Source organism: Neopelma chrysocephalum, unplaced genomic scaffold (assembly GCF_003984885.1).
Source record: "Neopelma chrysocephalum unplaced genomic scaffold, ASM398488v2 Primary Assembly neopelma1_81, whole genome shotgun sequence".
NCBI lineage: Eukaryota > Metazoa > Chordata > Aves > Passeriformes > Pipridae > Neopelma > Neopelma chrysocephalum.
The window spans coordinates 2,790,926-2,803,613 of NW_020897743.1; the positions used below are offsets into that span (position 1 = coordinate 2,790,926).

Here is a 12,688-nt window from a genome sequence, read left to right on the forward strand (position 1 = left end):
AGGGAACAGGAGTGACAGAGCTGTGCAGCACCCAGAATTTCAGCACCTTTATCTTTTTACAGCTCTTCATCCCTTCAAGAAGCGATGAGGGCAATGGTAGGACTGGTGCAGGACAGGCAGCAAACCCTCCCTGTTGATCAGAAACCATCACAGCCTTTAGCTCCCTGTTTTCATGTCCTGGCTGCAGCAGATCGACATCCAGGACAGGGCTGGGAGCTGTGGCCGGGGTTCATGTGGCTGTGGGTGTATCCCACAGTGCCTGTGGGATGTTCCTCCACTCTTTATTGATACCTCATGCAAAGACTCCCCAAAACACGGATGGACTTGGCTTCCATCCAACATCACACCTGGAGAACAACAAGGGGCGCCAGTTCAACGCCATCCCCATCCAGCCTGGGTATCCCAGGAAACACCAACACAAACACTCCCCAGGAGAGCCCAGTCCAGCTTCTCATGCCAGGCGACATCCTTTCTTCGCTCAGAATAAGTTTTTTACTCATGGATAACCTGTGCTGGCTCAGCCAGACGAGTGTAGGGTTACACCCTGTAACCTGCCCCAGCTCCAGCCTGATTCCCAGGAAGTGTCTGGGGCTCCCCTTCCACGCAGGGCATCAGTTTTTCCAGACAGCTGAAAGTTACTGGCTACTATGAGCCCAGTGAGTAATCCTTGTGAAACCAGCGCCGGGGAAGTTGCCCAGCCAAACAAATTCTGTCACCGTGGCTCCGTGCTCTGACGTGGTGCTGAACGTGCAGCACTATATATAAAAACCAGGAAACAATCCAAGGGAAACGGCACATTTCGGCTCTGCTGCAGGCCAGACACGGGGCACAGGGATGCAGAAAACTATTCCTGGCTGCTTCTTCCAGCAAATGTAAGTATTTTTCCTCTTAAACTAAATGGTAGCACTTCATTACAGTCAGGATATTCCATGGGAATCTGCGTTCCTAAATTTTTTTCTCCTCTTCTGTATATTCTTTGACACCATTCCAGGAGGAGCTTTGAAAGGAAGTATTTGTTTAAGGGTGGGAGGTGATTTTCTGTCAGATTACAACAACAGAAGTTACTATTAATTGGGATTTGGGAAGTGTGTCAGGAGAGAGAGTTCTGTGGAAATAAAACCTGTACCTCTGAAAACGCAAAGTGTTGGTTCAGGAAACCTCCCGTGAGCTTGAACTGAGGTTCCATCCTCCCAAAAACTGTCCAGGTGTCACTGTCCACATGCAGGGATCCACAGACAGCAGGAGGCTGCTTTGAAAACTGTAAAGAAACAGATGAATTGGCTCAGGTTTCCTCCTTCACCCATTCTGGAAACACTGAGGAAACAGGTCCCCCCATTTCTGTTCCCAGCTGGCCCCATCCCAGGCATGATCCCACCTGCCCAGGTGAAGGCAGAGGGGAGGGTCTGCTGGTGGGGTGCATCTGCTCCCCCTCCCCAGGGCCCTTGGTGGGCTGGCGGGATTTCCCAGCTCTGGGTTGGCTGTGGATGGGGACATTGGCAGTGGGACTCAGGGAAGCCATGCAGGAGGAGCCTGTGCCTTCAGCCCCTCCTTGTGCTCCCTGCACAGTCTGTTCTTCATCCAGTGCCTCCTCAGCCTCACCTCTGTAAGGGCTGTGTCTGACCAGTGCTGTGCCCCGGGTAGATCTCTGGCACCGAGCTTGGGTAGAGCAGCAAGGACTGTGCCCTCTCACCATCCCCGTGGCCCCCAGGCAGCATTCCCTGACTCCTGCCACCATTCCCTGCCTCCTGCCACAGCCCAGCCCGTGCCCACACAGTGTTCCAGAGGGTGTGTGTTGGCAGGTGCCAAAACTCTGCTGGAGGCCACTGGAGCTCTCCATGAGAGACACCATGAGAGAGCACCCAGCTCTGCTTAATACACCAGAGCAGACGTATCCAAACTGCATTTGGAGCAAGAATTGGAAATTAGGGTGTTCTTTTCCCCATCAAACATCCCCAACTGCCTGTGTGGTGACACACGGGCCTGTTCCTGTCCCTTGGCCCAGGGTGTCACCTGTTTCCTTACCCTGTGCCCAGATTCCTTGGGAGGTATGAAAAGTGTCCCCGCCCGGGGACAACCTGTGACCTGCTGGCTGGGACACCCAGGAGAGATAAACATCTAAATCCCCTGCGGCCAAGGAGGAAATCCAACCTCCAAACCTCGTTCTGCTACATTCTGGATGCAGTTCTAAGCACTAAATCACAGTGTGAGAGAGGTGGAGGGAGGCAGGAGGGAGCCCTGACAATGATCCCGTGACAATGATCCCGTGACAATGATCCCGTGACAATGATCCTGACTCCTGGGCCAGCTGTGGCTTGGCAGGCAGGACACCTCTGCCATGTCTCTAACAGAAAGTGGGAAGGCATTTTCCATCCAGGAACTCCAGTTCTTTTCCAAAGGACACTGAGGTGTTAAGGAAAATGCTGGCAGTGTTATATAAAATGCTGAATTTATCAAGAAGGGAGGAGGTGAGAAACACTCTGAGCTCCTCAGTCACTGGACTGGCTGCTTTGGGCACCTCCTCCAGCTGTACCAGCTGCTTCTCATTCCTAACACTCCTCCTTAGAAGAGCTGATCACCAAGCCCTGGGTGTAAGATAGGACCCAATGTCCAGAAACTCAGAGTTAAAATGCTCCACAGGGACAAGATCTCCTGTAAATCCATCCATTGGAGGCTGTAAAATAAAAAGAGAACTTCATAAGGGCATATGATTTATCTCCTCAAAAATATCTTAATGAAAATATACACAGAGATAGGTTGCAAGAAAAAAAATAATGACAGAACATTCTTAATGTACCTTTCCAAAGGAGTAACTTGCTTGAGCAACAAGATAAATCAGGATTTACCTGTACTTATCACAAGTTTGTTCTCCTCCACTTGTAGCCAGGGAGTTGTATGAGCTTTCACACTGAGGATCCACGTGGGTTTGATCCAATAGATCTCAATTTTATTGGTGCTCTATCAAAACAAATGATCAAACCAATCACAGAGTCATTAAGGTTGGAGGAGACCTCTAAGCCCAACCAGTGCTCAGACACCAATGGTCAGAGATTAACCCTTCCCCTTTCCTCAGTGGAGAAGCAAAGCCCATCTTGGGCAGACAGGGAACACCAAAGGGGCTGCACCAGGACTGGGCTCAAAGCACCTGGACTTAATGGGGAGAGCACGGACCACTGATTTTGGAAAGATTTTTGCCACAAAATGCGCAGTCATTTTTCTACTTAATCACTGTGGCAAACGAGGGCAGGATGAACCAAATTGACTTCAGCTGAAGTACAGGGAGAAATTTTCCCTCCCCCTTCCCCAGAGCATTCCTGTAGCAAGTTGGATCAGATACTTAAAAGACAAAGGAGAATAGGCACATGTGAATCTCAGATGAGTCAACCTGGTACAAATCCGAGTCTCTACAGGCAACGGGAATCCCAGTCTTAACAAAGTTGGCTTTCAAAGGAATCACTCAGGATTATCATCATCCAATCACAATTGAAACCAGGCAATGACTAAAGCAACCAGCCAGACCTGTTGGGTAACTGCACTGGAAAAGCTCAGCAGCACCAGCTCCAAGGCACTCCCATTGGGAATTCTGAGAACTCATATAAGGAGATAATTGCTCAGTATGAAAGAAATGGGATTGTTACTCTTAAATCTCTGGGGCTCAGCCTCCTGGAAACTTCTTCAGTGACTGACACCTTTCTTGAGTTGTTGGCCTCAAAACTGGTCACAGGCTTCAGCCAAGACCCAAATTCTGTCAATTCCTTATTACAGTTAATGAAAATGCCCAAAATGTGAGATCTCTGCACCTGACACACTATTCCTCTAATTCCTGACAATGAACCTTCCCTTACTATCCCATCCCTATGCATGGCTTAATCACAGTTTCATCTAGTCCACATTTCTTACCTTGTTCCTCTATAAAAATGCCTCATGAAACAATGTTTGCACTCTTAATGAAATTCAAGCAATGTGACGCTGGTTCTCACCCATGAGATTGATGGTCCTGCTGTGGAAGGAAGCTGGGCCCAATAAATTTAACAATGTGAGACACTCACATTGTTCTTCCTTATCTCCTCTCTACCATTTAGATAACAATTTCCTTGTTTATTTTAGTAGAACTGAATTAGCAGATTCTTTTAGTATTTTCTGGCAGCTGAAGTCTTCCATTTTCTGGCTCCTCTTGTCCAGCTCCTCCCTTTCAAACACAGGCCCCATCTTTGCTATTTCAAATTTTCAGGGATTTCTACCAGTTAAAACTTCTCGGTGATAACCATGGAGGGATTCCCCCTTACTTCCATCTCCCACCTCACCTTCCTTACCTTCCCATCCTTGTTTCATGGCTCTTCATCTGATGGCTTGGTCTTTCCATCATAATTCTTATACATTTATGCTAATCTTTTACACTGATCTTCATCATATAATCCTCACTCATCATCTAATCCTCACTCCATCTTTTGTAAGCATCTTTCTTTCCTTTTGAGATCATAAGAACTAATAATTTAACCCAATTAACCTCTTGGTGGTCTTTGTAACCTTAACTCACACAGGGATAGTTCCCAGTCGCTCCCTTTCAATGCAATATCACACCAATTATGCTGCTACCTAAAAATATCCAGGCACTTTACAAACTTCATTCCTGTTCAAGATATGAGTGTGTAAACACCAGCTCAGGTCCTGAGCTCTGAGTCATCTCCAACCAGTTCTTGACACCGGAATGTGTTCGTGCACTTTGCCTGGAATCTATCCCACTAATTTTACATTTAATCACCCTTTTTTTTCTAATGCATTCCAGGTATTCTTCCCTAACTGGCATTTTGATGGAGAGAGACCACATGAAAGACCTCAGGAGATACCTGGCGCTTAAATACATCCAATACCTTGTCCTGTCTTCTTCCCACGCCCTCAGCACCCTGCTGGGCCTGCTGGGCAGCCTGTACACCATGATCACCCTGCAGTCTGCCAAGGTTTCCTCCAAGTCCACTGCAGTCCTCATCTCCAGCCTGGCCAAGGCAGACATCCTGGTTTTGGTGAGCCTGCTTTTGCAGGTGGGTTTATGGACTTCTAGTGCCGGCGTCTCGCCCGCGGCAGCTCTGGCGCGGAACCTGCTGACGGCGAACGCCCACGTGAGCTGCGTCCTGCTCAGCTGTGTGGCCCTGGAGGCCTATCTGATCACCTTCCTGCCCACGGAGTCACGGCACCTACGGACCGTGAGGAACGCCAGGAGGGCATCCAGGCTCATCTGGATCCTGGTGGCCGCAGAGTGTGCCCTGTTCCAGGCGGACGATCTCCTGACGGCCGGCGGCGCCTCTGCTCCCACCCACGGCCCCTGGGCTCTCTTGTCTCCCCTCCCCAGCACGGCTGCGGCCCTCCTCAGGTCCCTCAGCTACATCCTGGGCATTCTCTTGAGGATTTTCAATGTCTACATCTACTACAAGATATTTTTCAGCGTGTCTAACAGGTCTAGGCTAAAATCAAAGTAGAGCCTGTTCGCGGGGGATGCAGCGCTATGACAGCCAACAGAAGGTTCTTCAAACCAGTTTCAAACCATTGGTTTGGAAACTGTTCAATAAGCAGGACCAAGGCTCGTGTTTGGGCTCCCCCTGGAGTTTAAACCCTCCTGTTTCCTGGTGCTGTGGTTATGGAGAGGAGCTGGGGCTGAGGAGCCCCTGGGCACTGAGCCACCACCACCGGCTGTGTCTTTGGTTAGACTTTATTCACCGTACAGGTGGAAAAAATGACATTTCAGGGAGGGTTGTAAAGCAACCCCAATATTTTTTATATCAAAAGGGTGCTTAGAGGATTACTCAGGGATCTGTTGAGCCAATATGTAGTTGTTTACTAAAGACATGATCTATGTCCTAAAATATCTGTAACCCAGGTGACCCACCAGACTCAGCAGGTGGGATGGAGAGACAAGGTGAGCACCAAGCTGGGTTGGTTGGGCACTGAACAGGTTTCCTAGGGCAGTGGGCACAGCACCAAGGCTGCCAGAGCTCCAGGAGGGTTTGGATGATCCCCTGGGGCACAGGGTGTGACTCTTGGGGATGGGCCTGTGCGGGGCTGAGGGTTGGACTGGATGATCCTTGTGGGTCCCTTCCAACGCAGCACATTCTGTGATTGATTCTGTGACACTCCCCAGTGCACAAGTGGCCATAGACACTTCCACCCACTCCTGCCCTTTGCCTGGGAGACACCCCCAGATCCAACTCCAGATGGTGCTGTTGGGAGACTGAACCTCTCGATTTGTTCTGCCACCCCCAGACCGTGGCTGTGGAGCCAGCAGTGAGTGCTGGGTGCTGACAGGGCTTCTCAGGAGACCTGAAAGGAAGCTCTGCTGAGGGCTGGGCAACCACAAAAGGCAGAGTAGAAATGCACTCGAGTGAATTAAAGCCCTTTAATGAGTGTTGCTGAACAAAGCCAATCCCCTGGGCAGGAGGGATGTCCTGGTGCACTGTGATAAACTGCTCTTAGTCTTGAAATGAGACACTCTCAAGAGGGATGAAATGCTACTTGAAGTGCTGTAATTAATAAAAATTGGTTTTGTTAAAGCCTGTGCGTTATTTCTTACAAATGAGCATTTTTTCTGAGGTTCTGCTGCAGTTTCAGCTCCTCCTGCAGAAGCTGAGGCTGAGAGGGTACGGTCCCACTGGAGCCCTGTTTGGTGCACAAGGAACATGGGGATTTTAATCTCTGGATTCACCACTTGGCTTGGGAATTTTTCCTGCCTGATCATCCTGGTGAATGTTTCTGCCCTCAGGACAATGCTTTCCTCAAGAAATTAATGAAAGCAAAGGCTAAGTGTGTCTGAGTCGAGGTCAGGCTGAAAGGGAAGGAGATGCTCCACAAGGAATTTCTGGGACAGCACACCAGGCTATGAGGGATCTGCATGACTGGAACACCCAAAGCACCTTGCAGTCAGTGACAGACCCTTTATTCCCTTTGTTGACATCCTCATCTCAAGTTTCCAAATCCCTGAAAGAAAGCAGATTCCTCTACAGCTGGACCAACAGACACGAGATGTTTTTATTTGCCACTTGAATACGATTCCCTGAGTGTTTTTGGTTGGTTCATGAACCAGCACATCCCATTGTTGATGTAGCTGTGGCTCTGATGTCAGGTCACTCTCTGCCAAAGAGCTCAAAATCTGCCTTTGCCAAGAGCTCAGAATCATAGAATCATGGAATGGTTTGGGTGGGAAGGGATCCTCATCCTGTTCCACTCCCTGCCATGGGCAGGGACACCTTCCACTAGCCCAGGTTGCTCCAAGCCCCATCCAACCTGGCCTTGGACACTTCCAGGGATCCAGGGGCAGCCACAGCTTCTCTGGGCAACCTGTGCCAGTGTTCAGCTTGGAGCTATTTCCTGCACCAAAACCCCAATCCATCCTCTCCAGCACCACAGAAGCTTTTCTGGGGTGCAGGGAGAGGCACCCATCCCTCTGCAGTTGGGAATTCCAGTGGAAGGCACGGATGGGCAGGACACAGCTGGTATGGGGAAGGCATGTGCCTCTCACAAAATCTGCGTCCTGCTCTCACAGGACACTGGAAGTGTATAAACTTTGCCTCTTGGGAGAAAACTGGTTTAGATTTCAACTCTTTCAAGTGTGTGTCGGCGCCAGGAATTGCATCACTGCAGTAGCACTGTATGAGCAGAAGGTTGAAACCAAAGAAAGTTTGGAATAAAAACGTGATGATGGACAAAAAGGGGAATTCCCATGTCATGGGAATGACCGAAATTGTTAAATTACATAGCTGAGGCTACACAGTGTGTTTGCCTCACTTAAATCATTAAGGCAAGAAGGGAACCGTTCTCCTACTTTTCCTGGGAAGACTCATTCAAAGAAAGTTTGATAATAATTCAAAAAAGTTTGATAATAGTCCACGGAGCTGTTTCTGAGAAGGAAAGAGTCAGACAGGAAAATATGTTTCTACAACTGGGTCATCTTTCAGAGATCTATTTTCTGAAGCACTGATAATCCAAACAAAGGGCTTGAATTCAGATCTCCCACAAGCCACATGAGCAGACTGAACTGAAGAGATGGGTTTGCTCCCTGCAGTAAATCACGTTGATAGAAGAGATTGAGAGTTCTTGGGAAATGTTGGTGTTCTGTTATCAGTGCCTCAAAATTCTGGAAAATTACGAGAAACTGGGTTTCTTCTGACACTTGCTGGCTCCATTTCCTTTAACTCACAGGGTGTTTTAGAATGACACCGAGTGCTCTCGAAAGCACAAGGAGATGTTTGGCGGCGGTGGCTCCAGCTGGGAATGTGTGAACGGCACGTGGTGCTGAGCAGCCCCGGCCGCACCGAGGACACGCCGTGTCCGACACGTCCTGCCGAGGGTTCTGGCTCTGCACCCTTGTTCCTCTTTGCTGCATCATTTCTGGAACCACTCCCGGCGGCGGCGATCGCTGCTCTCCTTTGCACATCGTGCCCTCTGCTGGGAGAGGGATGATTTAGCCCAGCCCGAAGGAAAACCCTCCTCTTTCGTCCTGGCAGATGCCAGAGACTTGTGCCAAGGGCATGGAGTGACAGGGCAAGGGGGAATGGCTTTGAGCTGAAGGAAGGGAGACTTAGATGAGATATTGGGAAGGAATTCTCGGCTGTGAGGGTGGGGAGGCCCTGGCACAGGTTGCCCAGAGAAGCTGTGGCTGCCCCATCCCTGGAAGTGTCCAAGGCCAGGTTGGACGGGGTTTGGAGCAACCTGGGCTAGTGGAAGGTGTCCCTGCCCGTGGCAGGGGTGGGACTGGATGAGCTTTAAGGTCCCTTCCCACCCAAAGCAGTCTGTGACCCCATGCTGTGGCACATGGGAGATGGGAGGTGACAGCTCCACACCTGGTCACCCGATGGCCCCTTTCCCCCTTTCCACCTCAGCCCTCTGCCACACGACCCCTATTTATTCCAGCCTGGCTTTGTGACCTCTCCCTTGCAAGCTGCAACTGTGCCAAATAAATCCCCCGGGGGCTGAACATCCACTCCTTTGCCCCCAGGATTATTTGAGGTAGCACAAGCAATGACATTGCCACACACAGTCCTGCACTGTCTGCAACCCTCCAGCTCAGGCTCTGGAGGTGCCTGTGGCCAGGTGGGAGCTTTCTGTTTGTCAGAGCAGTGTGATGGTGTGTCACACCTCAAAAGGGAATTTCTGGGTGCAGGAGGGGGCAGAGAAGGGTCCTGCCTGCACCCCAGAGCCCCGAGGGTACAGCTGGGAGTGACCCCTTGGGTCCCACGGCCAGGCCACAACCCATGGAAAGCTCCTTGGTGACATATGGTTTGAAATTTAACAGGAGCTTATGGGGAGATCAGGTGACTCCATGACTTGGAAGTCACCTGGCAAGATGATGTTTGCAAAAAGCAGTGCTGGATTCCAGCTGCATGGGCCACACTCCGGCCTCCCAGACACATATCTGACAGGATAATCAGAGGGAAATGGGATTAGAGGTGCAGGTGTGGCTCTGGGAGACCCAGACAGCTGAGTTCAGACACACACGGGGGCGAGGGTGCGACAGGGATGGGGACGGACCGAGATGACACATGGCACATTTTGATTCCCTTTCTCCCCTCCCCCTGATCCCCACGTTTTCCTGAAATTAGGCTGGACAGGCACCCAACCAGAAGCATCTGTTTCTCCTTTCAGTGTCAGCAGTGTAAATAAAGTGCATTTGGGATGTTTGGATTCCATAAATCTATTGGTTTTGGCTGCTCTGCGGACGCAGCCGGGGCTCTGATCCCGCGCCAGGCACACGGGAGCTGTTTACAGAGCAGGGTGACTGTGGGGAACTGTGGGACCCTGCCTGTCACTTCAGGAACTGTCATTTCCCCCTGGCCCTTCGCTGAAACAGCTCCTGGAACAGCAGCTGCTGAAGGGGGGGATGGAGCTCCCAGGGGCTGGGGGTGCCAGCACCCCATGGACGGCCCTCACCAGCCTGCACAGAATGGTTTGGGCTGGAAAGGACCTTTAAAGGCCACCTAATCCAACCCCCTCCATGGGCAGGGACACCTTCCACTACACCAGGCTGCTCAGAGCACCATCCATCACCTTCCCATCCTGCTGCAGCCTTACTCCCTTTGGCTGCCTCCTCTGACACGTTCCCCTGCCAGACTCGTGCTGTCACCACGGTGGGGAGCCAACATCCTTCGGGAAGGGTTTGTCTGTCCGGGCTCCAGCACAAATCCAGTCCCCAGGGTGGGCTAAATCCTCCCTGCAGTTTAAAGAGGATGACCTGGGGCACTCACCCTGCTACTGCTCTGAGTCCTGGCGCTGAGTTTGGGTGGAAAATTGAGCACCTCAATGGTTTAAACCAGGGCAGATTCATCACCACAGGAGCTGCCAAACAATGACTTAAATCTGATTTTAGTTCATTTCTTTTTGTCTCTTTTGAATAGTGGAGTAGAAATATACATTCCCTGTGACTTTTCCTTGTTAACTTGCCTGCTTTTCCCCAGAGGATTGTTAATGAGATGCTCCACGGCCTCGAGAACATGGAAAACAGGCATTTTCCTTGTAAACACAGCAGCCCAGTGGTTTGCTGGAATTCACCCCAGAACAGAACCACCCTCGGGTTAGGAGGTCACACCATAAGCAGATACTTTACCACAGTTTTACATTTTCAGATCGAGGAACACACACAAACACATGAGATTTCCCTTTGCCTGCTAAAGAAAAGCAGGGGATGTGAATCCAGGTGGACACCGACCCTGGTGCTGCCTGAGGGCTGGTTTGGGGGCCTCCAGGGCTGGCAGACCCTGATCCCACCTGGCCCCAGTTCTGTGTTTCCCTCCTTGAAATCCCCTGTGCCTTGTGGACATCAGAGCCACGACCTGGCAGCTTTTTTCCAGTCTCCTTTCCATAGGATGGGCTGTTAGCCTAGGTAGCTCAGAGGAAGGAGAGGAGGAGGAGAAAGGGATGCAAACCCCATTTGCCCTTCAAGCTGGAAGGGTGGGTTATGCTTTGGACTCCCTCACCTGCGTGTGGGGGTGCTTTCTGCCTAACAAAGGTCACTCGTGGGGCTCCAAACCTCCCTGTTGATCATCTACATGAGAAAATGCAGGTTTGCCAGTCCTGTGGCTGATCCAAGATGGAGGAGAAGCTCAGCCCCAGCAAGACAGAGATGCTGCAGCGTGGAGAGGTGTCATTCCAAGGGTGGCCTTTGTCCAAGGAGATAAATAACAAAGAATGGAAAAAAAACATCAAAAGGAGGGGGATTTTCTGAGAATAAAAAGGGCTTTTCTCTGAGGAGAATCAGAGGGGGGAGGCACCAGGAGCCCGTGCAGCTCATGGAGCTGCTGACCTTCAATCCAGGCAGAATCTGCCTCTTGCCGAGGTCAAAAGTTGTATTTGCTCTTTGAGAAATGCCTCAACTCCTTTATCCAAGAGCAACAACCCCGCGTGTCTCGGGGAGGAGGGAGCGGGGAGGCGACTGCGGGCTCAAAGTGGGATGGAATAACAGCTCAACCACAGCCCCCACTCGTGCAAATCCCCCCTCCGAGGCGGGGGAGGCAGAGCTGCAGGGTTTTCGTGCCAGCCGGGGCCAAAAGCCAAAGAATCGGCGACTCCTGCCACTAAGAATAGATCTTACCCGCGAGGAGCTGCTCACCCGGGATGCTCAATGCTCTGGAGGTGGATCCTGAAAGCGCAGCTTGAGCTCTGATCGCCCCAAGTGCGGAAAGGAGGGGTTGGGGGCTGGAGAAGCAGCTTCGAAGCCATCAGGTGGAAAAGTGGGAAAACACCTCAAAATTGAAGCTGCAGAACGGGCTCAGTCACCTTCAGATCCCTGAGAAATTTCAGCCTCATCTCACTGTTTTTCCCCGTCTTCCTATATGTGGAAAACACTGACATTACTCCCTTAATTATTCGTATGTAAACCACTCAATAATCTATTTTAAAGTGATTTTTGAATTCAGTTATCTGCATGTTTCATTGACAAGGCAGGAGACACATAAAGCAGCTGAAAGAAGAAAGGCATTTTTGAATACCTCCATGGATAAAGAGCCCAGATGAAAAGCAGGTGTTGGAGGCAGCTGCATAAAACAAATATTGAGGAGGCCAGAAAAGAGATCCTAAAGAAATAACATCCCTAGTGATGTGCTCCTCCAGAACATCTCTGTGTTGCTGGTTAGAGCAGACAGGTTTTTTAGCCAGCCAGGTTTTTAGGCAGCCAGATGTTAAGCCCCGTTTGCCACCCCCACCTGTGGGCTCCCTGCTAAAGCTGTGCCAGTTTGTAGCCCCTCCTGATCCCCCAAAACTGCCCCAAAAAGCATCACTCCAGTCTCCCCTGGGGCTGGGTGATGGCTCCACACAACCTCCTGATAAACCTGGTGAACCTCACCCTCTCCCTTCACTCTTCTCCCCTCACTCCCTGGGATGTGCTTATGTGAGTTATGGTCTCCTTGAATTTTCATTAAGAACAAAGAAATGAAAGAAGAAATTAATCACAACTCCTGCTCTCCCCTTCCCTTAAAAGGGGAAAAAAAGCAACAGAGGGGGGAAAGAAAGGATTAATGAGCTGCAAAATAAAAGATCTTTGTTTCCCCTACAAGGTAAACCAGGCTTGGTAATCGTCTTCGTGAAATCCTTCGAGATTATTGCAGTTGTTAATTAATCATGAACAGTCACCTCTGTACAGCCCTGCCCTCCCCATCAGCAGGGGCCACTCTGGTGGGGATGGTGCAGATGTCAGAGCTGTGCCATGCCCTGC

The 12,688-nt window shown here is 50.5% G+C and overlaps 1 protein-coding gene across 1 annotated transcript; it reads left to right on the forward strand.

The window, feature by feature from the left end:
- Positions 1-550: 550 nt before the first annotated feature.
- Positions 551-6,008, forward strand: LOC113971068. Its single transcript, XM_027690616.1, has 2 exons — positions 551-872; positions 4,784-6,008. Exons 1-2 carry the CDS (start codon positions 835-837, stop codon positions 5,469-5,471), a joined length of 726 nt encoding a protein of 241 aa, XP_027546417.1. The 5' UTR covers positions 551-834; the 3' UTR covers positions 5,472-6,008.
- Positions 6,009-12,688: the final 6,680 nt, after the last annotated feature.